The 24,434-nt window shown below is 41.4% G+C and overlaps 3 protein-coding genes across 8 annotated transcripts; 1 reads left to right on the top strand and 2 right to left on the bottom strand.

Annotated features, from left to right (window-relative positions):
* Nucleotides 1–1,041: 1,041 nt before the first annotated feature.
* LOC128270484 (heat shock protein beta-1) lies at nt 1,042–6,190 on the bottom strand. Of its 3 annotated transcripts, XM_053007892.1 has the most exons (4): nt 5,633–6,189; nt 4,043–4,075; nt 2,204–2,288; nt 1,042–2,099 (listed from the first exon to the last, which is right to left on the bottom strand). In XM_053007892.1, exons 1-4 carry the CDS (start codon nt 5,809–5,811, stop codon nt 1,803–1,805), a joined length of 594 nt encoding a protein of 197 aa, XP_052863852.1. In that variant the 5' UTR covers nt 5,812–6,189; the 3' UTR covers nt 1,042–1,802. The 3 variants fall into 3 exon arrangements, with proteins under 3 accessions (XP_052863852.1, XP_052863860.1, XP_052863866.1); XM_053007900.1 differs by lacking the exon at nt 4,043–4,075 and having other exon boundaries at nt 5,612–6,190; XM_053007906.1 differs by lacking the exon at nt 4,043–4,075 and having other exon boundaries at nt 5,633–6,182.
* Nucleotides 6,191–6,796: 606 nt separating this feature from the next.
* On the top strand, nt 6,797–8,427 carry LOC128268112 (mitochondrial coenzyme A diphosphatase NUDT8). The gene is made up of 2 exons (XM_053005132.1): nt 6,797–7,325; nt 7,391–8,427. The coding sequence occupies exons 1-2, from the start codon at nt 7,091–7,093 to the stop codon at nt 7,825–7,827; spliced, it is 672 nt and encodes a 223-aa protein (XP_052861092.1). The 5' UTR covers nt 6,797–7,090; the 3' UTR covers nt 7,828–8,427.
* Nucleotides 8,428–15,260: 6,833 nt separating this feature from the next.
* LOC128273975 (chloride intracellular channel exc-4) lies at nt 15,261–23,201 on the bottom strand. 4 transcript variants are annotated; one of them, XM_053012062.1, is made up of 8 exons: nt 23,107–23,201; nt 22,106–22,476; nt 19,880–19,981; nt 18,351–18,515; nt 18,018–18,260; nt 17,844–17,954; nt 17,408–17,425; nt 15,261–16,660 (listed from the first exon to the last, which is right to left on the bottom strand). In XM_053012062.1, the coding sequence occupies exons 2-8, from the start codon at nt 22,175–22,177 to the stop codon at nt 16,580–16,582; spliced, it is 792 nt and encodes a 263-aa protein (XP_052868022.1). In that variant the 5' UTR covers nt 22,178–22,476; nt 23,107–23,201; the 3' UTR covers nt 15,261–16,579. The 4 variants fall into 4 exon arrangements, with proteins under 4 accessions (XP_052868022.1, XP_052868013.1, XP_052868029.1 ...); XM_053012053.1 differs by lacking the exon at nt 23,107–23,201 and adding an exon at nt 22,924–22,959; XM_053012069.1 differs by lacking the exon at nt 23,107–23,201 and adding an exon at nt 22,554–22,623.
* Nucleotides 23,202–24,434: the final 1,233 nt, after the last annotated feature.

Genomic DNA, 24,434 nt, shown 5'->3' with positions numbered 1-24,434 from the left:
AGAGCAAACAGTGTACGAGGTAACTGAAGTATGGAACTGTTGAGTATGTAATAAAATACTTTTGCCTTCTCGAGCCTAACCGCATGGCGATGGCTGTCGGTTTAGAAACAAATTTAGCTTCGCAGAATGAGAGACAACCACACCATGCAGTTTAGCAGTATAATGGTGGTGGCATTTGCTTACTTCCTTAGTTGGTCTAACATTATTTCAGCTGCCCCGAACTTATAATACTAAGACTTTCTTTGGGCAAGGTGCGGCAGGTCCTAGAACTGACTTTAACTTCAATACTGCGCACGTTGGGTGAACGCTGTTCGGCAGCCGAAGTCCTTGCGCTGCGTATCCTTGTGGCCCGACCCGAAAGACTATTCGGGACTCTCGTATTCTGCTCATTACTATCGTACTGTAGGAAAAGTGACGTTATCAGTGCTATGCGCGAAAATATTTGTTGCTACCGCTTTGCCCGCCCCTTTGGAAGTACACAATGAAAAATATGCAACAGAGCCTGTCTCCCGCGATTGGGCAATTCGATATAAACCGGTCGTTCTTACATCGCTATTGATGTAGTCTCACCATCTCAAACGAGGCTTATTATTTCCCCCCCGTGTTTCTGAACGGCCTGACTGTTGTCTGTCCTGCGCTAGAAAGGACTACCTGTGGGAGGACTGCGTGGCTGCGTTGGAGGCGTCGTGTGCTCTGGGTGCACAAAGCATCGGACTTGCTTTGTTTTCCCAGGATTTCCAAGAAATGAGGAAAAATTTATTGGTCGGCTATGGCACAGCTTAGCAGCGTTTTCGGATTTCGGAGTCGACAACTGTGACAGACGAGGAACCTGAACGGGGTGTCCTGCGGGCCTATGGTTGGTTGCCTAGCGTGAGGTGCAGGCTGGTTAACCATCGACGGTCGGACAGGGTGCAGCGTCGGCGCGCGCAAGAAAAACCACCGTAAACATATTTAGCGGATTATGTTAAAGCCCGCAATGCCTTCCCCCCGCTCGGTGTTGTTTACCGCAAAGAAAACACATTGGTTCGCCCAATGAAAACGTATGTTAAAAGCGTGTTGCACGTTTATTGAAGCAATATAGGAGTAAAATTAAAAAATGAATTAAAAGTATAATAAAGTTTTTTTCGATTTTTCAGACCTGGCTTGGCCAACCAAGCACCAGCTTTCCCGACCGACAAATACCTATCAATATCTGAACCAGCAAGCAGTTAATCTCTGACAATGCGTTCGCGTGATGCACTGGGGTGTTGTGTAATGTTATGTAATGACGTCCTAGCGGTACATTGCGGTTATCTTCGTACTCTGAATGGGACAAGTGTGTGGAGCTGAACCCTGGCGCTACTTCCACTGCAGCGCTCCTACCGTACCACTTCCTATCGAAAACCTTCTTAAGTAAAACGATAATATTAAATAAAATGCGTCTCGTTATACGTAATACAAATGATACTATTGATTCTGATCCTGATTGTACCGATTGGTAGTAGCACCACCCAGTTGATTTGCTTACAAACACGCATACATACACACACAGGCACACAGAAATACAAAGAAAAGCCTTAATAAAACTTTTTGGAACAACGATCTAGCGGACCCACCTAGCATGTCTAACAGAGCGAGAACAGGACTCCATTAAAATAAACTGCCACAGAATACCGCTCAACGTACATCTTTATACCCATGCACACACGCACAAAAAGAAAAGGACAGCATAATTATTAGCAAAAAAAAACCAAAGAGAAAGTAAATCAAGCGAAGAAGTTCCAAATATGAGACTAAGAACAATATTGGCAGCAACAAACTACTTAGTTGTGGGCAATCGGTATCATAGTTTCGCCAGCGGTCAAGGCTTGCGGCGGCAACGGGGCGTCGACCGTCAGCACACCGTCCTTGCTGAGCGACGATTTGATCAGCTCCGGGTTGCAGCCTTTCGGCAACAGAAACTCGCGGTTGTACTCCCTGTATACCGTCTTCGTGTCCGACTGCTCCTGGTGCTTGGCGTGCACCAGCAGCTTGTTGTCGACCGTCTTGACGACGATCTCTTCCGGTGCGTACTGGCTAACGTCGAAGCGCAACTTCAGCACCTTATTGTCGCCTTCATCCTGCAACAAAAACAACCAAAACAACAACCGAATAAAAACCCAACCGACCGGAGCGATGATCAAGGGCACAGCAATCGGCCGTCCGCCTAGTCATTTTGCCCTACCTGAATCAACGGCGAGCTTATGTCAGACGCACTTTGTGCTTGTGGGTGCGGTTTCGCTGAGGTAGTCGCGTTGGAAGTTGCGGTGCTGCAACGAAACGGTGATAAGCAAACATAATCAACCCTCAATTAGTTCTGCTTGGTTTTGGTAATGGCGTTGGAAACATGAGGCTACTAGCACGGTTGTAAAAAAAAAGGGCACGATGGATCAAGTTAGTCGAACGAACATGCAGCAAAGAAAGCTAAACATAGCCACAGTGGCACCGCTATGTTAATAGCATTAATTTAATTAAAAACAAATGAACGAACAAAATAATCATTCTACATGCGGAGACGATAGCCGTAAAAAAAAACACACATGCACGGGGTACAGCCCTCGGCAAGTAGGTGGGCTAAAGTACGAACCCGATGATTAACTAAGGTGGAAGGTGGTACTCCGTCTCCCCCAACATAGGCGAACATGGACAGCACAAACGCTATCTGTTGGGTGGGTGAAGAGTCTTATATTTTACGGGCGCCTCTAAGGGGCTCTATGTCAAAGGACGGTGAAAAGCATGCGACAGTGCGACAGTGTGTATGCTATGCTGCTAATAGCGGCACCAGCGCTCATCGTTAATGACGATCCACGGGAGTCGCGGGCAGCTAGAAGAAGAGAAGTAGAGTAAGGCTTAGCGTGGCTTGCGTGCTTTACTGAATGTTGCAACATTAGCACGCCCACAGGTTACTTGTACAGGTCTGTAGAAGCTATCGTGCCTGCCTCACTAATCTCGGTAGCTTTTTTTCTCACCCATTAGATTGTCCACTGCCCGTCCGGGTCTACACTTCGAAGTGGAAGAAGCAAATTTACCCATCACCGCCACCAGCAACAATTTTCGCTGTTTATCCCACCAAAAGAAATGGTAAGATATTTGAATGTCGCCGTAGTCGATCCCCTCGAGTGATGGATCAATATTGAAACGAGCAACAAACAGACGGTAACACCAGAGCGCTAACATTACTTCGGTAGTTGTGCTGAGGTTGATGTTGTTGACATTCACAAGATTCGATTCGAAAATAGTTAAATAACACGTTGACGGTTTCGAACGAACTCGCTCGTTACCGAAGATTTCAATCAATCCGTCGTAACATTTTACTTAACCAAGTTTGTTTCAAGTGTCACAGGTACCATACACGTATAAGGTATGAAAACGGCGGTTCCCCGGCCCGACGGATATGGGCACGAAACTAGCGCCCGCACAAGACGCCCACACGCCCTTTCGACGGAATGACATCATCGACGCGATCGCAGCCTTTTGTCCAAGTTTCATTCATACGTTACACGGCCTTACACTTCGTAGCAAAGTCGGCCGCAGTAGCATGAACGATGTAGAAGAGTGCAAGAGATTGAATATATGAAGTCGGATGCTAGTGATACAAGCAATAAATAACTTGAAAACGCTTCAACGATACCATAAGCAAACGAATGGATAACTACAGCAAATTAACTAATACTTCTCCATAGCTATGTTGACGATGTTGGTGGATGTTGAACATAAATCAATTAATAACAATCGCCACAGGCTAATACGCTCTGGCGAAACACAAAACGGAATTGTAATATACACTGGCGCTTAAGGAATGCAACGAACAAGGGACTCAATTCTGGTACGAAAAAAAAAAACGGAGGTTAGCCGAAGATTTCAATGAAAGCAACAAATCGAGGGTTCGCTACACTAAAGAGCATTATGCTCGCAACGCAGAACATTGATGCAAACATGGAAACATATCGAAGGTTTCGCGGCATGTATGTACGCGGTGTACGGGACGTGGTGCGGTTTGAAGGTCCGCTTAAGGCGTAAATACCTGGATGAGGAGTCAACCTTTTTGGAAGAAAAACTGCACAACGACGGCGACACACGGTTTTGTTAATTGTTGTGGTTTGATGGGCATTAGAACGAAGGTGGCAGTGGCGGCGGCCGTCCGTTGTTAGCATCAGTTCAGATCAGCGCATTCACCGTCCATTCAATCCGGATGTAGCGTGGAGCATATGTTAAGCCGGGTGTTAAGGTGTTTCAAATTTCAGCGCAGAAGACACGGGCGCCGAGATACGGGAAAGAAGAAGCATATCTTTGTTAGGATTCCGTCGAATAAACTAGCACCAGTTTGTTTTTAGAAAGAACTTTACGCCGTGTGATGCGCCGATATTAATAGGTTCGGGTATAGGTTTTTTTTTCTTCACTAGGTTCAGTAATAGGTCTGGCAAATATTCACACAACAGGGACGCTGCGGCCCGTCAATGACCGTATTGACCACGTGTTGGTGCTACCCTAAAATGTGCTCTGCATTAATTCCTTATTCATAGCATAGGACCGATTTTGCTACATTTTTTATGGCAACAAAACGATTGGGACATTTCTTTTTCAATATTATAGTCATACTACCACTACATTTTATGTAGCGAACAAAATTGTACAAAATATGAGTATCTGCCGTGTACGTGCGAGAACAGTAGCAATGTTCTATGTTTGCCGTTGTGTGGGCTTGTGGTGTGCATCTCATCATCTATTAATAGTTATATTCAAGCGCAGCCAGCGATGCGCTGTGGCGTCACAGTGCCCGGTTTGTTGTCGCGCTGCCCTTGGCATGCAGTAAAGTCAGTTGCCTATTAGTAACGCCGCATCTCGCCTACATAAAGTCCGAGCGATAGCTGTTCGTGGCCCCCGAAGTCTCGGAACATGTAAGTAAACATGTAAACGCCTCACACTCGGTGTGTTGTACACGCTACGCTGTCGTTTTGCGGAGTCTAATTTTAAAGAAAAAAAACTTGTTGCTAACAGTCATCGGCACGCAGTTATGCTGGTGATGGCGAAGACACTTGTTTGCATGCTTAGCTGTTACTTAATGATTTCGGCAGCCCCATACATCTTATTGCTCTGACTTTCTCGAGCCATGGTGCGGTAGCGCTAACAATCTGACTGACTTTAATGCTCTCCAATAATGAGTCACCACTAGAGTAGCCACAGGTTTTGGGTGAAGGTTATAGGAATCCACTCAACCGTGTGTGTTTGATTTAGAGTGAAGCAAAAGGGACGCATCGCATCACGAACTCACCGCCGTGACCGGCTGCATAATGAGGCTGAGGCAGCAACTGTATCCTATGCCTCCCACTTGCCTATTCGTTCACTGAACGCCCGTATGTGTCTTTGCCGGGGTGTTTTGCCGTTTATTTTTAGAACCAATGACCTCAAAGACGGTACAAAAATTCCATCGCTCGGTTCAAACTATTTCTAGCGGGGAAACATTTGCGGAGATGCAAACGTGAGATACAGGAGCGTGCACGGAAGACCAGCGTTCAATAGCCAAAGAATAGCCGGGCCTCACATTCGGTGAGCCGCTTTTATCGTCGTGTTACATTTTTTGGCACCCGTACACCCTTTGCCCTTTCGCACGTACCTGGTCTCGAAGAAGGTCGACTCGCGGTTCATCAGGTCCGATCTAAATTTGGCCATCTCCTCTTCCATCTTGCGCATCTCCGTGTCAAACCGCTCGCGGATGCTAGAAAACTCCGTATCGATCACACTGAAGTCGCCGAGTTTGATTGGGATGTTGCGTTTGTTTCCATTGTCGGCCATGGTTACTCTGTTGTTTGCGTCCGTATTTTTATCGCCGAGCAGTTGCAACTTTTCAGGGGATTCGCACTAAGAACTGATTGTCGATGGCACGCGAAGCCGGCTACGATCGAGTGTGTTCGAGGCAAAACGGGGCACGCAACGCAATGTAACGCAAACCGAGCGATCTAAAGCGGCACAAGCACACGTATTCGATGACAATAAAAGGTTTTACTCCGTCGAAGGTCTCCTTCACTGTCTCTTTCGTTTGTAACTGCGTCGATCGCAGAATATAATACACAACTGGACCACCCGATGGAACGAGACAGTATTTATTAGGTTTTCTAAGCCGCGGATGACACAACCGAACACCCCCGTTTTCGGATGACGGCGATGATGCCATGTTTGGAATAACACTTAGCGACATCTGGTTAAAAGAATAGGAAAATGGTATGTTTCTCGTGCGGCCATTAGTTCGCCGATGGTGCCAAGTCAAACTAGGAGGCATTACGAAGCGCATGGTTTACATGATTGCCAATTAATCCGCGAGATAATGCTGCAAAAGTGGGAAAAATGTGTTGCTATATTAGCGATGCTATAATGAAGCATAAAACGGCGTCTGAAAGTTTGACATTCGTTTTCAAGCGCACGAAGACGCTCACCGCTACAAGTCACTATAATACCAGCGACACTGGTTTAAAAAAGCAGATATTATAGCAACGATACAGAGGTAAAGTTAGCATGTGTATTACACTGATTAAAGTAACCTTCTATACATTTTACCCATTTGGCAAGGGTGTTTAAGTTTCTAGCATGTTTATCACGCCTTTAATGTGCTTGGGCATTTTCATTTTGTTTATTAAGGTATCTTAAAAATATTATGTTAGCTGTCAAACAAATGTCACTTTTTGCTCATCTACAGTATTATAGCAACCAATGGCAGCAATTCTGATTTGTAATGTTGTCATAAAAACATTACAAACCGGAGAATCAAAAGTTCTGTGTGAATATGTTGCGTGTTACTCGTTACTGTGATAAAATAAATGTGTTAACTTGCACCATGAAAGATATAGTGCCCCGTGATGTTCGATGCACAAAGTGGCAACTTGGTTGCCTACTTGGCTTTCAGTTTTACGTAATGACAATCAAGGCAACCAAGCATCCTATCGTTGCGTTGCGTTCTAAGACAAATCAAGTCATCTTGAAGGAACGTTGCTGTTTTTCTTCTTCGAAATTGTTTTAGTTTATTTCCCGTGCAGGGTTGCTTAACGTTTGGCTAATAAACGAAGCCATTTTTGCTACAATGTTAAGAAAAGTGTCAGAAGTTTTGCATCCCATCCTTCTTATTGATAGTGCAAGACAAAGTGAAGTTATTGCTCGTTTTCAAAGGCTTCGAAGGATAGATTTAAGCAAGCAGCGAGTTACCAAAGAAGCTGCAATATTGATTCCTTTATGTTTGGTGGACGGTAATGTAAGCTTACTGTACACGCTACGATCCAACAGCCTGAGGAACCATCGGGGTCAAGTGTCCTTTCCTGGTAGTCCATTGAGTCTGTTTTAAAATTATACCATATTTATGAAAGCATTTTTCGTTCCTTTGCAGGCGGTATGAAAGAAAAGACAGACGCGAGTATTGAAGACTGCGCTTTGCGCGAGTTTGAAGAGGAGACGGGCATTTCGAAGAGCTTGTTAAATGTCTGGGGATGTGGTAATCCATTCGTTCCTGCCTCCGATCTTTCTATTACACCCGTCGTAGCTAACATCGTGGATTACTCGCTCGACCAGCTGAAGCCCAGCGCCGAAGAGGTGGCAAAAGTGTTCACGGTACCAATAGAAACGTATTCGCAAACGCAGAATCGGAAACATACTCAGTTTCGGTCAGGCTACAGCTCACCAGTCTTTCTGAACGGCCCGGAAACGGTTTGGGGCATTACGGCGATTGTCACTCACCTCTTTCTAACAGCGTTACTACCGGACATCTACGATAACCGCTTACCGTTTTTGCGACAATACAGCAACCAACGAATAGAGAAACGATAGGAAAGTTCCACTAGTGAGAGTAATATACTTTGGAAAGTAGAACCACCCCAATCAAACAAAGCCAAAAGGTTGCAATGAAACTTCGTACAGACGATTGAACATCAGTATGCATTGATTTATTTGTACCGAAAATTACAAACATGTGAATACATTTACTAACAAAGGGTGGAAAATACACGTGACAATCAAAGTACAATCCAAAACTGGCATACTGGAATTATAAAGGTTTTGTATAACTTCGAATGATCCAGAACCGAACGACGCCTTCTGAAACAAGCGCCCAGGACAGATATAAAATTGATATGAACACTGGGCTCAACATAATCGGCGTCACGCCCCCCGGGTGACGATCGACAACGTTTTTGCTGAGCCTAGAAGAAAAGGGTTATGTATGCTTCCACACAAAGATAGGCCTCGGTAGGATAAGATGATTTGAATCAAGATTTTTATTAATTCGCCACGGATTGGAGGGGTTGTGATATGCTAACAGAGCAGTGAAGACAAATGTTAGACAGTTACACGCACACAGCATGGCAATTGATTTTAAAATTGAAAATAAAGACCTAACACTAACACTAAAGAAAGAACTAAATAAAGAAATAACAGCATTTCTTTGATTGCTTTGATTTTGCTTCTTTTGATTCTTTCTTCAATCTTTCCTTCTTGCAACAATTACTCTGTACTCAATGTTCAATCCTTCCAACATTTCTCCGATTTCTGCTTCGCATAACGATGCGATAACGCATCTGACTGCCTTTCCAGAGCATATTTTGTTCTTTGTCTTTCTCATCGGCCCTATGCACCGATATAGATTTCCTAGGCCCTAGGTAACTAACTGTTGCAGGGTAAAATAATTGAATTACTTGTAAATCGGAATTTTCTCCATGAATGATTATGTTCTTTTCCGTTCCTCAAAGATTTGAAATAATGATTATTTTCTTCCTTAAAATTTTGACAAAATAATAATTTTTTTTTAGTGTCTAACAGGTGTGGAGCAATACGGACACTCGCGCTGTGTTATTGCACACACACCGCACAGAACCAAATGGTTACACGCCAATAGCGTGACCGATCGGTTGTTCTTCTCGCACTGGATGCACTTCAGTGATGTCTCCAGGAACACTGCTTTGTCAACCGCTTCTAGCTGCGCCCGAAGCTTTGCCTGAGGATACGAAACATGTACAAGGCGGGTTAGAAGAGCAAGAAAAGTAGTTGACCCTCTCACCTACACAATATCAATATAAATAAATCAACTAATACAGGCGTATGGTACAATTAAAACAAACAGATTCAGCGGAGTAGGCTACTTTCAAAACGGTGTTTGTGTTGCATGAAAACGGAACCTGGCGAGATGTAGTTAGTAATGTCTGGGCCTGATCACAAAACACGGTAAGCGTACGCTTTCAAACATCTTTCAACTTACGCCACTTCAACATAATTCCACTAAAAACATTCAAAAGCGAAAAAAGTTTTAACGTTGTTACTCTCCATTGCATACCTACCTGAACATATCTCAACCTCGGCAACATGTGGCCACGTAAATCGTTCACTTCGTAACTGTTGAAGTCACTGTCACCGACACAGCAACTCAACCGCATCAAATTGTCTGTTAATGTAATGATGTGGTGATATGCCTCAGCGAGGTGCTGTTCCGCTTGGGCCGCCTGTTGGAACAAAAAAGAAGAAAATATAGATCGAAGTCGAGTCGAACGAGTCAGATAGTTAATTTGTTGTTATGCTATCTTTGTTAAACTATGCTGTAGCCTTGTGCTGCTATCCTACCTTCCGATTGCTTTCTTCTATTTGTCTCTTCCAAGCTTCGCCAGAGATCATTGTCTGGAGAATGAACGCGTCAATGTCGAGTATCTGTGGCTGGTGCGGCGACCGCGCTTGCTGATCATCGTCCATGGCGTCCATTGCATGGCATCTACCTCGAAAGGCCTTGGGTCGCAAGATTGTCTACAACAACAAATAGCAATAATAAAACCACATTTAGTACAACTCAATTGAGAAACACCACCAGAACTTCTTCTAACGTGCCGGACAACCAAATCCAAAATGGCACTTTGCAATTTAACAACACTATTCACAACAGGAAAACACTGTTTCACCGTTTTCTGAAGCACGATTAGCACATTCTCGTGACCTAAAGTATCCAGCCATCAGCGGCAGGGACGAAACTACCCTACTTACGTTAAAACGCCAGGATTTTCCAATTGCGTGATTGCGAACCAATTGCCAATTGCGAACCTCACCGTGAAATTGCAACCTCTTTTATGAGACGCTGAGATGTGAAAATGACGCGGGACCCTCTGACGCTCTCTGTGTGCGTGAGAGAATGCGTATCAGATTAACCGACATTGCCGCGCTTTTACGCTAACGGTAGCCATATGCAATCAAATGGTTGTCCTCGTCGCACTCATGTTGGTCTTCGTGAAACTGATACACCGTTGAGATCGATCAATTATTCACAGGGCTGATATTTTAAATCTTTCATTTGTAAAATTTTACTTTATTCCAACGAAAAGTACTTCTCAAATGGGACCAATGGGAGTACACCGCACAATAGGGAATTTGTTTGTTTGTACACCACACAATAGGGATATGCGGACATATTTGGTTTTAAAAAGAATCTACGGACTTTTTGAAACATTTTTATTTTATTTTTATGTATTTTGATTGAATTCAACAATTTGCACGCACGCGTTCAAGTATAATAAATAACAGTGTTGTCGATATTTTAAATTATTTAAACGCTATGCAATCTGCATAACACTAAAATGTTTCAATGCATAATCGTCTGCAAATATTGACTTTCTAATAAAAATCAAATGCCTTATAATTGAAAAAGTTATCGAGGAGCTTTACCCATTGCGTTTGTGGGAATTTTTAAGCAAGTAATTATTATCATCCGAAGTATCCAACCCATGAACTATTATTTAAACCTTTAATAGAATACTTATTAGTCTATTTCTGCATCCAAAATCCAAACGATATTATCTACTTGATTAAATACGTGATCAATCGCGATATCGTCATTAATGTTTTCCTCCATAATAAAAAAAAATCTTTAACTACATAAAGAAAACTAAGTTTATGGTTTTTACGCTGCGTAGGTTCACTGCTAACACATCGTTCAATAAGTCCCGAGACTAGCGTAGAAATGGCGCTAATAATGCCATTTATATACCGACGTTCGGAAGTACCAACCTTCAGATGAGGTGTGTCAAAATTTGATGTAATTCGAAGCACAACCAAAAAAGCTATAGTGGTTCAAGTGACGCTACTTTTGCAATCCTGAAAAAATGGACCAAAACGAGTTTCATGTGTTGATAAAACATTGTTTTCTAATGGGAAAATAACACTGTTTAAGCTCAGCAATGGCTTGAAAAACGTGAACCGGACTCTACTCTGTCGAAACCAACCATTTGTCGGAGGTATGCTGACTTCTATGCCGTCGTGCTGATACAAATGATGCGGAACGTTCGGGTCGGCCAACTGAGGCAGTAACTCCCGAAAACATCAAGCAAGTTTTGAAAATCGTGATGGGTGACCGCTAAATGAAAGTGCACGAGATAGCTAAGATGATGAACAATCAACTGGTAGTGCATTTACTATTTTGCACCAAAAATTGGATATGAAAAAGGTTTTTTTCAAATGGGTGCCGCGTTTGTGCACATTGGAACAAAAGCCACATGGCACAATTCAATCAAAACTATGACCAAATTCAACGAATTAGGCTTCCAACTGCTCCTCATCATCCGTACTCGCCGGATCTGGCCCCCAGCGACTACTGGCTCTTTACGGATCTCAAAAAGATGCTCCAGGGAAAAAGATATGGCTCAAATGAGGAGGTGATCGCTGCTACTGAGGCTCATTTTGAGACAAAAAACAAATCGTGCTACAAACATGGAATTGAAAAAATAGAGAAGTGTGGAATGGTTGTATTACACTTTAAGAAGATTATGTTGATGAATAATATAGAATTTTGCCGATAAAATGTTGTTTTCATAGTCAGTCTCGGGACTTATTGAACGATGTGTTATGTATTGCCCGAATGAAAGTGTCTTCTAAGTTGTTCTCTCTGGAAGATTTTCTTGCGCGTGTTGACCTGTTTTGTCTAAAACATTTATGCCGCGCTTCCAAAGCCTATTCTCCAAGACTACCTAGGGGTATAGGGGTATGTAGTATTATATCTCCAGCATGTGCTAACCGTACCGTACCGTACCATGTACTTTAAACCATCTATAAAGCACTAAAAGTTTTTGATATGTGTCTCTACAATATGTGTCTAATTTTGCGGTATTTATTTCTTCCTGGCAGCTAATGGTTATTAACATATTCCTAAACCTTTCTATCAATTCTTTATTAAGATTAACAGTACTTGCACGCTGAGGGTCTGAAAATATTCTTTCATTACATCATCTACCTTAAAATACATATTCCCTAAAAGAAACACATATTCAGTTACCGATACTGCACCTCGAAAAGGCATAAAAATTGTACAATCTAGATTTCTACACAAACGTTTATTCTGAAACAAGTATAAAGTGTTTGAATTAATTCTTTCGGTTTTACAATGAATGGCGTTACTCACTAAATGTCACAAACTTTTTTAAGAGACATGTGTTCAATCGGTCGCTTATTTTTTTTTACAAGCCATTACAATGGAAAAAATCAAGTATCGTGCAGTGATATAATTTTTATTTTTGAAAGGTTTAATAGCAAAGGAAAATTATGGACGAACGTTGAAAGTGTAGAAGGGCTCTTCGCCTTCAATTAGGCGGTTAAAAGGGGGCCTCCTGAGTTTAAACGTGGTCGTACTAGCCTTCAAGACGATCCATGTCAAAGACGGCCAAAAACAGACATAACACCTGAAATCGTAGAAAAAAAAGAATATCGTATTGGAAAATTGTCGAATCAATAAAAGAGATTTAGTATAAGACATAGCCATCTCATTGAGCAGTATAACCAATATTTTGACTATTTGAGCAAATGCGGCACCCATATTGCATACAGCTTTCTGAAACCTAATACTTCAGTCAAAATATTGGTTACACTGCTCAATGAGATGGCTATGTCTTATACTAAATCTCTTTCAGTGATTCGACAATTTTCCAATACGATATCCTGTTTTTTTTCTACGATTTCAGGTGTTGTGTCTGTTTTTGGCCGTTTTTGACATGGATTGTCTTCTCGGCTGGTACGACCACGTTTAAATTCAGAAACTCCCCTTTTAATGTACTACTTGAAGGCGAAGAGCCCTTCTACACTTTCAACGTTCGTCCATAAATTTTCTTTGCTTTTAAACCTTTCAAAAATAAAAATTCAATCACTGCACGATGGAGGAAGTACGGCGATGCGGATGGCCACACACGCGCACACAGCTACGCAAGGCGGTGACGTGGCCGTGGCACGCACGTGCGCCCTCCCATTCCGAAATTAAAAGCAGAATGAGGGTGCGGTTGTGCGCAATGGACGCGTTGTCGGTCCAGTTTCCAAAGGGCCAACCTACGTCCGGTACTCACATGGCCGGTGGCAGTCGATTTTTCATATTCACACACACGAGCGGCAGTCCTGCGCTTCCGACGGCGCGCAAGGAACGGGAAAATCCAACTGGAACTGTGGGCTCGCAGGGAACTCGACTTCGAATTTACGAGCTCACCACTCGCTAGCGCCCAACAGATAGCGCTGCATCGCACACACATGTAAGTTATTCGGAACTCAAACCTTTGCTTCACCAGTGGAATGGTGGAATTCACTGCATCAGCTAAACCATATCATGTTACATGTCTTGACATGTTACTCACTTATTTATTGTTATGCTTAAAACGGGCAAAGCCGTACGACAAGCAACGTGGACAGATTACTATGCAGTAACCCAACGGGATAACGGTGCTGAATACCTGATCGTGATCTTCTCTCTTGTTTTGCAGTAACGACTAATCCAATACGTTGATAAGCTAGTTGGTAACTATCCGGGACTGTTTCGAAGAGGAAAGTCCACCAATGACCAGATTTTCACAATGCGGAGGATTCTTGAAAAGGTGATTGAGCATATTCAGAACACTTATCAAAATTTCATCGATTTCAAGGCAGCATAATGCCGGGACAACCAGAGCAAAACTGCATTATACCATGACTAATTTCGGAATACCGGCCAAACTTACCAAACTTTCTAGAATTACCATGATCACGATACCGATTGTACGAAAGTTCAAAACGTAAGATCGGAAGATCGGTCAATTATCAATGAGTTCTTTCTAATAGTATTGTTACGATAAACATTCACCACTTTTTGGACAATACAATCATCAAAGAATAGAGAAACGATAACGATGTTCAATAAAACGACGCTAACGAAAAGGAAATCAAGTTTTTTCTTAACTTAGAAGAACGGACCGGGCCGTATTTATTCCATTATTTTTGCGAGGAAGAAAAAAGTTTATTCAAGAATTGATCCATCGTGTTTTTGGCGTTACTTGATGTGGCACCCAAATATTTAGTTTATTTTTTACCCATCTATGCACAAATGGTTCAAAACTATTTTATGGTCTATCTTTAGCTCCTGGGCGATGCTACAAACTACTAACATGCCGGTCAATTTCGATTATTTCTGTGATTTAATTGACATTGTCGACTATAGGTCTGTTTGTGCGAGATGCAAAAAGGCCTGAACGGAATCAATGAAACCAAAGTTGCACGTAATTAGCTATTACAGTATCGGCACCAGGTAACACATTTCAGCGGTCTGACGCTTTTATGCAACAAAAAATGTATCAAATTTAATATTTGTGGACTTGCATTGTTAACATTCTGTAACTCACAACTGAATGGAGCAAACAAAAAACAACAAAAAAATATTTTTAGTATGAAATGTTACCTTGACAATGCGACTTTTGCGATCTTGACTTTTATTTTTTGTTATCGATACTTTACGAGATATCGAACACTACAGCCATCTACGCAGAAAATAACGTATTTCTTTCTCCCCAGACCACTATAGTTTAAAATGAAGAGCCTTCCAACTTGAAATAAAACAAAAAGTTTTAATGAAACATCGACCAAACACTCGACCATCAGTTTCCATTGATTTATTTGCACTGAAAATTATAAACATTTGTACAAATTGGGTAAGAAATACACGTGACAAACAAAATACAAGCAAAAAGATACCAAATAATAGATCTTATAGTCGAAGAAAGGAAAATAAGGCTATTCTGTAGTTTTAAAATCATTAATTAAAATTATTCCGATCTTCGTGTTGTTCGAGCTGTATCGAATCCAGAAACAGAAATCTGTTTCAATTAGCACGTTTTGTACTGCCAAAATCGCAAAATTTGTGTTTACATGGCATCACGGTACTGAAAACTTTCCAACTATTGTAATATATATTTGTGATTTTATAACAAAAAAAAAACAAATAAACAAAGAAAAAGTTTAACAAAAATGTTTGAGCTTATACGATATGCTATACTTCTTACTACGCCGAAATAGAATCCAATTAAAACATATTTAAATTTAAATTAAACGGGTCGTTGCAGAATCTATGGATGTTGCAAATCAATCCCTAATGTGCAACTCAATATTTTAAATGTATATTTTTCAATTTCAATTCGATTGGCTTAGGTTTTTCAAAGGCGCGTTGGTGTGTTTCGATGAAGTATTTGTATGATATAACAAAAACCGATGACACTAAAATACTGTGTATAAAATTGATAATTTGAACAATTGAACTATCGTGGAGAAAAGCAATCCAAACTAGTCCAATCCAGAATGCAAACTAGTCGTTTCTGTAATGTGTTTTATGTTCTCCTCTTAATATTGCTAATGTAAACGGTTTATTTCAATATTATTGCGCTCCATAAGTGTAAGTACATGTAAAAGAGCTGCCATAATTAAAAGGCTGAAAGATATATTTTCTACATGTAACGTGTGCCAACAGAACAAGAAATAGATCGCACGCTACCATCACCGTTCCGACAATAATAAGAAAAGCATTGACAATTTTACTATAATTCATCGATAGTTACAAAATTCATTTCCTGCGCAATTTTCACAAAAACGCATCGATTGCCACCGACCACAAAAAAAAATCGACTGTACTTTTTCATGTTTTGTGGTGAATGTGTGTTATAATATAAGTTTTTTTTTAAATCCATCGCCATAAGAAAAACATACTGCATAGACGAGAAAGAAATAAAACGTAACATCGATATGCACAAACTATTTGCTAACAAGCCTAGATTTAATCATTGACTGTACAAAACTAGCCTAGCAATTGATTTTGTGTTACTTTCGAATAGGATAACTGTTTTCGTTTCGTTGTTGGCGTTTCGTGTACTTAATGGGAGGCGGTTCGGTATACACTTTAATTGCCAAATACCAGCTAACTACCAATGACAATCACAGGAGCAACTCACGATGCAGTTCAGAATGCTTACTCCATATCGTTTGGATTCTCTACGATCGAGTAAAAAGATGTAAAATCCATTTGTTCTGTTTTTTCCGCTTTGCTCTAGGATTTGTGGATTTAAAGGCAAAAAGTGTATTTCTTACATTTTTATATATCAAAATCACACATGTTCCAGCATAAAAAACAGTATGCCAAATACAGCGATTTATAGTTTGCCTAACAAGTGCATTGTGTTATAGATTAGACTTTGGACACCTTCGTCTAAAATTATTAATAATGCATAGCGACCATCCATGCCTCCCTATTGTTTCTCTTCACTCGACCTGTTAAGAACCATTACTGATCGTTCAAATCCACCGGAATGGATGTGGTGAATGTCGGTGTTTCGAGTTCTTCGTGTTTTTTCATTTTCAACATCTGAAATAAGAAAATCAGTACAATATCAAATTATCATATTACTTAGTTAACTGAGTCTTATACGAAATAATGCAGGTGATTAGTGACTAAAATACACTAATTCCCTATTGTGATACATGTATTACTAATGTTCATTCTATTGTTATTAATGTTCAAGCCGAGTTTGTTCCAATAATATATAGTATATGTCAACATAAAACAAGTTTAGGAATAATAACTACAGTCATACGATCCGACGATTGGACAATACGATCGAATCAAGATACAAACACACAAACGCACACACACAGACCAATTATATGCAAGACTACACTTTTTCTTCATTCTGATACGATTTTGGAATAGCGCTGGTCGCCGTACTTGCCAATACTTGTTTTGATTTTATCTATTGGATAAACTCTTATATAACATTATAACAATGTTAAAAAACTGCATTAAGTACTAGAAAAAATTGTAATGCTTATGGTTCTAATGGTGCTTTAAGAAATATAGGAGTATAAAATTTTGTAACCGACTAGAATGACGTGGGCCAGATAATAATCGACATTTAAAAAGTCAACGATGCGATAACGTGAAATTATGAACAACTTACTATACGTAGTAAAGCAAACAAAGTGAGCAAGCAAATACAGCACACATAATGATCACAAACCACCATAAGACGCAACAACAGGTATAATGCTTGCATTAGATTAGGTGTCAAAACTTGCAATACATACAACAACACAATTGATTCTTAAAACGTACCTTAATGTCGCCTTTAGCCTGCTTGGACAGACGACCGTTAGAGGGGATAGTTAAACACAACCATCCAAATAGTTAGTCCCCGCAGAGCATGTATGAATGTTATGTGACGGCGGTGATGGTGGTATGGAGCGACATAATTTAGAAACATCCGAAAGAAATCGATCGGCGGAATACAAAAAAATAAAAATGAAACAAACAAGACAAAACGTAAACAAAAATATCTAGAAGAGTATTTTAATTAAAGCTACATTCACGTCTTTTGACGTTAATGGTTAAAGTCTTTTACGACGATCTATAATTCCAAGCGGGCAAAAGAGAAAAAAAACATAAAACTACGTGTAGTAAGCGATGTTAGCCATAATGCAGTACCATGATGAATTTTCAACAATGCACAGGAGTATGAGCTACACCGCTACATGCTGCCACAAAAACGTACCTGTTGAAGTTTGTAGTGATTAATGATATCTTGGTCCGCGGGACAGGACTGCGTGAACGCGTCCAGCTGATACATATGAAACATATATCGCCAAAGTGCTGTCAGGGGTTTCTGCAAAACACGAAACGGATGTCAACAGCCTGTGGAATCACATGGTCTCCACAGCGTACTTACGGGTATGTCGAAATCGACAAAATATTTTCCGGCGACGCGAATATGTTGTAGACGCGGCATCAGCTCACAGTCAAAGCAACACATAGTGTCGCCAGTTAAGAAACGGGTTCCTCTGGCCGCTAGGTGATCGTTGATCTTCTTCAAATGCACCAACAGTGCGTTGTTTTTGTTTTCATCTTTTTTCACTAGCATCAACTTCAGCTTCGAGTAAAGGTTTTCGATCAACGTCGCAACCTCTTTGTCCTGGGTCACGTTCAAAAAGAGAAAATACAAAACACAACAGTTCAGTTATTAATTTTATGTCTGTGTTGCTAAGCGAAATGATCACGTCACCTGCACGAAAAGATTGTAGCCACCCGGGACTGATTTCATGATGTGCCGTTCTATTTTATCATTCTCTAGGATGGCGAGTCCATTATCGATCAAAATCGGGGGGTGTGTTGCCTCAAAGTTGGTACGAAAATCGGGTGGCGGCTTCTGCATACACACTGTAGTTACCTACAATGGGAAGAATTAGTAAACGTTACAGCTGCTATGGATGCCAGAACAATAATTGAATTTGAGACAGATAAATTATATTGCGATTATATTACAATTCCAATTAATTATATTATAAATAGAAACATTTTTTAAATATTATAACGGCCATATCCACAATTTTGTTTCATTTGTAATTGTGTAACAGTCAGAATGATAAAATATAACCTCATCGTAAAGCAATATTGATTTTCGTCTTCGTTAATTCAACCTTTTAAACCCACCCACAAATCCATAATGAACAACAGGGCGCGCTCAATAAAGTTCGCAAGGAAACGAAATCGAAAAACCAGAACAACAAACAAATGATATGAAACGGTTGAGTTTTTCCTTTACTTTCCGCGACTGCTGAATCTCTTGCTGTTGATATATACATGCTATCAACAACAATCTGGAACAGTTCATTTTCAATATCATGTTGGCGCAACTACCACCAACGTCTCGTGTATTGGGAGGTTCGTGCTGCGAGTTTGTGCATATTTATGGACTCGCTTGAACGCTAGATGGAGTGGTGTTGTTGACTTAAAAAATAGCATTCCACCCGGTTCCCAATGCTCCGCTCACTTTCGCCCGTGTTTACACCACAGCGGTTAAACGAAAAATCCATCCGCAACAAAGAGTAGAGGGGATCCGTTGAACCATTGGGTAAAAATTCGTGAGCACTGGCGCACTAAACGTAGGTTTGGGAGCTTCGCCCAGGGTTGATATCACCGTATTACATCACGATGGTTTTTTTTATAACGGACACGGCCACACAACGGTACGCAATAGTCGATTGCTTCCGTCAGCTCGTTTGCGGCGTGTTTAAAATGCGTCAATGGCATTGCAACCACCCGCACGCCACCTTGAGCTAGACCACGGAAAAGCAGTTTCCTCCATTGCGAAGTTTGTGAACGTGGGTTGGGTTAAGGGAAGTATTGGGAGAAAATTGGGCGGAAAACAACTACGATGCCCTGTTGTTTTATACGTTACGAGTCACCGTTTTGAGAAAAACGGCGAAAAAAATGTGTCGTTTAAACCAGCGCTACGTTTGTATTGCAAATAGCATCGCGGAAAGGTTATGCTTTTTTCGAAGGTCGTGAAATGTTATAACCTACTAACTCCCTGCGAGCGATCCGTAATGACGCTTTCTATCCCCTTCGTTCCTAATCCTTTTTTCCTTCGTTCATCGAGAGTCTCAATTTGCTACATTTGTTCGCCGCGAGTTTCTGTTGAGCTTTGCTCCATAATTCCAGTTGTACAACGCCTCGTCGTTTGAAGATATTCCGGGGGGCCCCGGCCCTCCACCTACCTTCAGTGTGTAAATTAATGAATACAAACAGTACCTTCAGGCTGATCGTCTTCAGCTCGGCCAACAAATACAAATCCATGAAGTATTCCTGGCAAAATAAACAAGCTCCCTTCCGTCTACCATCAATGGTTGAGGCCTGTAAAAGAAACAAACAAATAAGGTCGAATGAGTCATATAGTGGGATGTAATCCGGTATAGTAAAACGGCTAGTTGTTTGTTTGAAAATACAAGCGAACTACAAAAGGCAAATTTAATTCCCCCATAAACTTTAACTTTTCTTATCAAACCCACGTGCTTGTGAGCCATAGGGGGTAATAAAAGTTCGAAGGTAGGGCGGAAAAGCCCCCAACCGGATGCTCATATTCAATTGCTTCATATCGCCAAGCATTTTTGGACTCCTCCACCATCAGTTCTTTCCCCTTCACATATATGGCTATAAAAGAGAACATAGAGTGGCATTGCCCAACATCATGCGCAAGGCGAGATGCGGCCGCAAAACAAATTGTCGGAAACGTCTGGCAGATGACATCATCGGTTAGCTGTTGGCCCATCGCTTTGCTCCGCTACACACCCCATGGGCAATATACTCTTTCCCCGATGAATTGTCCATTTGCACCATCTTCCCCCCTGTGACATCACTAGCGCCCCCTCCAGCCATTTGCGCTGCAACCTTGCATGACCCACCGCCACACTGTTTGTACGCGGTGGAGGACAAGCTGACACTTATCACCATTCAACTACCAATTTGCTCTTCAAAAGCGCGGAACGAGAAGGGTCTCGTTCAGGGCTGCGTCCATAGGATTTGGTCACGCATTATTAGTACGCGGCACATTACAATGGGTTTAATGGCGAACCATTCGCTTTTTGGTATTATCTAACCACCGTTTACAGTTATTAAATAGTTTCGTGAGTTCAAAGAGAGTAGAAAACTATGGATCGCGATGCTTGCCGTTTTTTTTTAATTTTTTTTTTTTTCATTTTTAATGTTCCAACGTGTCAACTTGCCGCGGCACGCAGAGAACGTGTTAAGTACCGCAATGGACCTATTGAGAACAAGTATGAACAACACGAAGAGATAAGATAAGCGCGTCCCATCGGTCGAGTGTAGTCACGACCGATATACCAATGAAAACAACGCTTCTCTGAGCAGTTTATTGTTGCTCCCCTACACCTCTTCTAACCGCAACTACCTGCAATCCAAATAAATTCCCAATTCGGGTACAGGGTTTTTGTACTACTCATGGGTTTCTTACCATCATACGAGTGTATCATAATTTATCAAGAATCTATGATGCATGATTGCATGATTGCATGATTTGTGGATAACGCAGTCCTGCCATTCAAGCAGGTTTCACAATTGATTACATAGAACACTAGCCGGAGGGATCGGTAAATTTCAATAGGTGTTTACAACGAGTTTACATTTTTTTTAAACAATACTCTGTCGCCGCAGAACTGGGCTCTGGTTTACTGCAAATGTGCCATCATACATACGAGCAGTAAAATAGCCATGTCTGAAGTACTGTGCGTTAAGAAGAGAATGTTTTTCTCTATTGTTCGAAAAAAGACAACCAATGAATGCTTGATTTGTTTTATTTCTGCACAGCGCCAAACATGTGTAGCTCCTGAAAAATACCTATGAAGTTCATGAGGTGACCATATGTGTCGAAGGGTCTAGCCAGTCACCAAACTCGGTTCAAAGGTGAACAAATAAAATACAATACGAAAGACATAGTTTGAAAAAATACTGGTAAAAAAATGCTGGCAATTGAACAGCTTTACGACTGCTTCAGTTAAACCGCGTTTGATTGGCACGGAAAAATGACGCCTTAAATTTAAGTGCGTTTTAATGTTAATGTGTGTATGAGCGTTGAGAACAAATCACCGTGTCTTTCGATGCTAGAAAATCCACGATAGATTGTTTGGTTCTTTTTCAAATAGCATAAAATACGTAAAACGCCAGAAACATCCGCTGGAAGTTCATGGAACGTATGGAATTACAAAAAACTGAAAACAAAAACTATGAAAGCTAATACTAGTTTCCAAGAACATGGCAATAGGCAATAATAAACCCACAGTCCCTCGGACCCACAGTCATGACGCAAATTCAGATAATTCCGGCCTATTGCCAGAAGGCTAGACCAGTGTGTCTAACATTCGCGCAAACATACAGTCAAGGAGGGAATAGCTTTCCCAAAGCTAAACAAAGAAGGATGAGGATTTTTGCACTACCAATTGCATGAAACTTTTATTGACTTACCTTAATGATCAGTTCTATTTCGGGCACCGAGCCGTTTCTGCTGGCTCCATTATCTTGATTTTCGTCCGACATGCTGCTGCTGATGCACCTAGGGCGTCGTAGTAAGGTGGAAAACTTTTTCTTTTTTTCACTCAAGGGTCTCAGACACGCCTTGTGGCAAAGCGATGGTAGTGTTTTGCGTTGTGTTTGATGAACGTAGAATGTTTGATGAAGTTGCAAGTTGATTGTGGCAGTTGCAAATCCGTCCGCCGCTTCACTGCCGATCGATTGTGGTGTTGGTAATGGATGCTCTTTATTTCGCTTTCACGCTTCTGCGGTTGCTACGTCGTCCGCTTGGATGCACCTTCACACTTTAATATTTTGTTGATAAGCTAAACACCAAAGAGTAAGGAAAATCATAATTTACACTATGCCTAGTTCTTTAAACTGCACCCTCTCATTCACATACACAAGCACACACACAAGTACAGAAACACCCATACGTATTTAATGCAATAAATTCCGTCACAGAGTTCCCCGTGTCCCCGTGTTTAAGCCTTTGTTGTTCTATTCCTACTGATTTTACTAGCCTGTCGGCCTTTGTACGAAATCACCATCTGCACTTGCTGCAAAACAATCCATTCGTGAACTGTGCACGGCCGATTCATCAAAGGTGCACACTGCAGTCAGAAACACAGCTTTTCGATTGCGTGTTCAATTTCTTCACGACAAAATGTTTAAAGCACAAACTGTGTACGAACACGAGACCCGCGACCGGCCACACAGTAGGCGCGGTGCTGGAATTCAACTATGGCGGCGCAAGTAGTGAAAACGAAAACCTTCCACAGCAATTTGACGCAGACCCAGAGAATCGGTGCGCATGCAAAAGAAGCCTATTTTACGACACTGCTGCTCAACGGTCGGAACGCGTGAGTCACGCGCACACGGTTCGGCTTAAACGTGCAACGATGGAACTTTTTTTTCACTCCTATCAGACCCGTAAGTAGCGATGGATGACTTACTGCGGTACCCAACTTCCGAAAGCAGTACACTGAATATCGAGAGACAATCCTTTCGCTTTTCCTGCACCGCAAAACGGTGACCAGTTGAATCGCGCGACTCAATATGACAGTTCCAGCGGAAGCGCTTCCATCCAATAAGGGTACGGGGAACTCACGTTGGCTGCGCTATCAACCAATCAACGCCTCAGAAACTCACTTCGCCATCCACGAGTTAAATTTTGTCGACATGAATACGAGATCGCACAAGAGTGTGTGGGTGTTGGCCCGTCGACGAACTCGAAAGCGGCAAGTGCTGGAATTCGCGCGTTTTCAACGCACACACACATCCAGCTGACGCCAGTCACGCATGGGTACACATCGCTCTCTCTTCTTCATCCTGTACTCAAACCAGCATTCGTTGCGCGGCTAATCTGATATCTTTCCTAGAATAGCAAAAGGGCTGCGTTGATGATGGTAGAAACAGTTCTTGGACATCGTCAACGAAGCTGCCAGCCAAAGCTATTGCCTGGACTTACTTTAACGACGATGAAACACTAACGGCTTTCATTCCAAACTCACGCTCTTCTTCACTGTACTTATATACCCGTGACGCGACAACTGACGTTGTTATACTGGTGTTATAGGAAGATGCCGAGATAGTTGCATTATGAACGCACGCTTAACGAAATTGCACAATTGCACATTGCACAAAATTTGGGTGCTAATAATAACAGAAGTTTATGTAGTTGGGTTAGTGATAGCGAATGTTTTTAATGTTGCCTTTTTCGACGTCCAGTTCTAGCTAAGGAACTGCAATACAGTAACTTGACGAAAGGGTATGGTGGCGGTTGCCATAATATACGGGAGTTCATTCCATATAAAGTGTCACTCATTTCGAACAGTATCCTTATCCTGAATCATCCGTATAACTGACACAATTCAAACTTGAGTATTGAAAATAAACTAGTAAAAATACCTTTAATAAATATTTTTCTGTCTGTATGTTCAATGTCTACCTTTGTGTTAGAGTCATGTATCATTGAAATGCACCTTCATGCATTTAAATATTAGCGTTTTCAATTAGATATTTAATATGTCTGTGGAATGTTCGCTGGAACAAACGCATATTATTGAAACGTACTTGAAATCGTAACAAGTACAGCATTGGCATACGAACTGCGAACAGTTTGTTCGATTTGCATGTTCGTCACTCGTTCGTTTTATCTCTTTATTGCTTTAGCGTTGAAAAAGCCGTACATGTTTGACCTGTTGTAATGTTATCAAGCTTACATTTTTTAAATGTAACAGTAGCTGAACCCAGCTTGAGCGCGCTGGGCGGTCACTGTTTA

The sequence above is a fragment of the Anopheles cruzii genome, chromosome X (assembly GCF_943734635.1).
Source record: "Anopheles cruzii chromosome X, idAnoCruzAS_RS32_06, whole genome shotgun sequence".
Classification (NCBI taxonomy): Eukaryota; Metazoa; Arthropoda; class Insecta; order Diptera; family Culicidae; genus Anopheles; species Anopheles cruzii.
This window is presented reverse-complemented; position numbering and strand designations above follow the sequence as displayed.

What these genes read in the sequence shown, in the direction of transcription:
- LOC128273975 (XM_053012062.1), bottom strand. Translation starts at nt 22,177, where the DNA reads ATGTCGGACGAAAATCAAGATAATGGAGCCAGCAGAAACGGCTCGGTG. An exon ending in TGAAGACGATCAGCCTGAAG is followed by an intron (nt 18,516 to 19,879) that starts GTACTGTTTGTA and finishes TTCCCATTGTAG; the next exon opens with GTAACTACAGTGTGTATGCA. An exon ending in GCTACAATCTTTTCGTGCAG is followed by an intron (nt 18,261 to 18,350) that starts GTGACGTGATCA and finishes AACGTGACCCAG; the next exon opens with GACAAAGAGGTTGCGACGTT.
- LOC128268112 (XM_053005132.1), top strand. Translation starts at nt 7,091, where the DNA reads ATGTTAAGAAAAGTGTCAGAAGTTTTGCATCCCATCCTTCTTATTGAT. An exon ending in GGGTCAAGTGTCCTTTCCTG is followed by an intron (nt 7,326 to 7,390) that starts GTAGTCCATTGA and finishes GTTCCTTTGCAG; the next exon opens with GCGGTATGAAAGAAAAGACA.
- LOC128270484 (XM_053007892.1), bottom strand. Translation starts at nt 5,811, where the DNA reads ATGGCCGACAATGGAAACAAACGCAACATCCCAATCAAACTCGGCGAC. An exon ending in TCGACCTTCTTCGAGACCAG is followed by an intron (nt 4,076 to 5,632) that starts GTACGTGCGAAA and finishes GTCGTTGTGCAG; the next exon opens with TTTTTCTTCCAAAAAGGTTG. An exon ending in TAAGCTCGCCGTTGATTCAG is followed by an intron (nt 2,100 to 2,203) that starts GTAGGGCAAAAT and finishes TTTTTGTTGCAG; the next exon opens with GATGAAGGCGACAATAAGGT.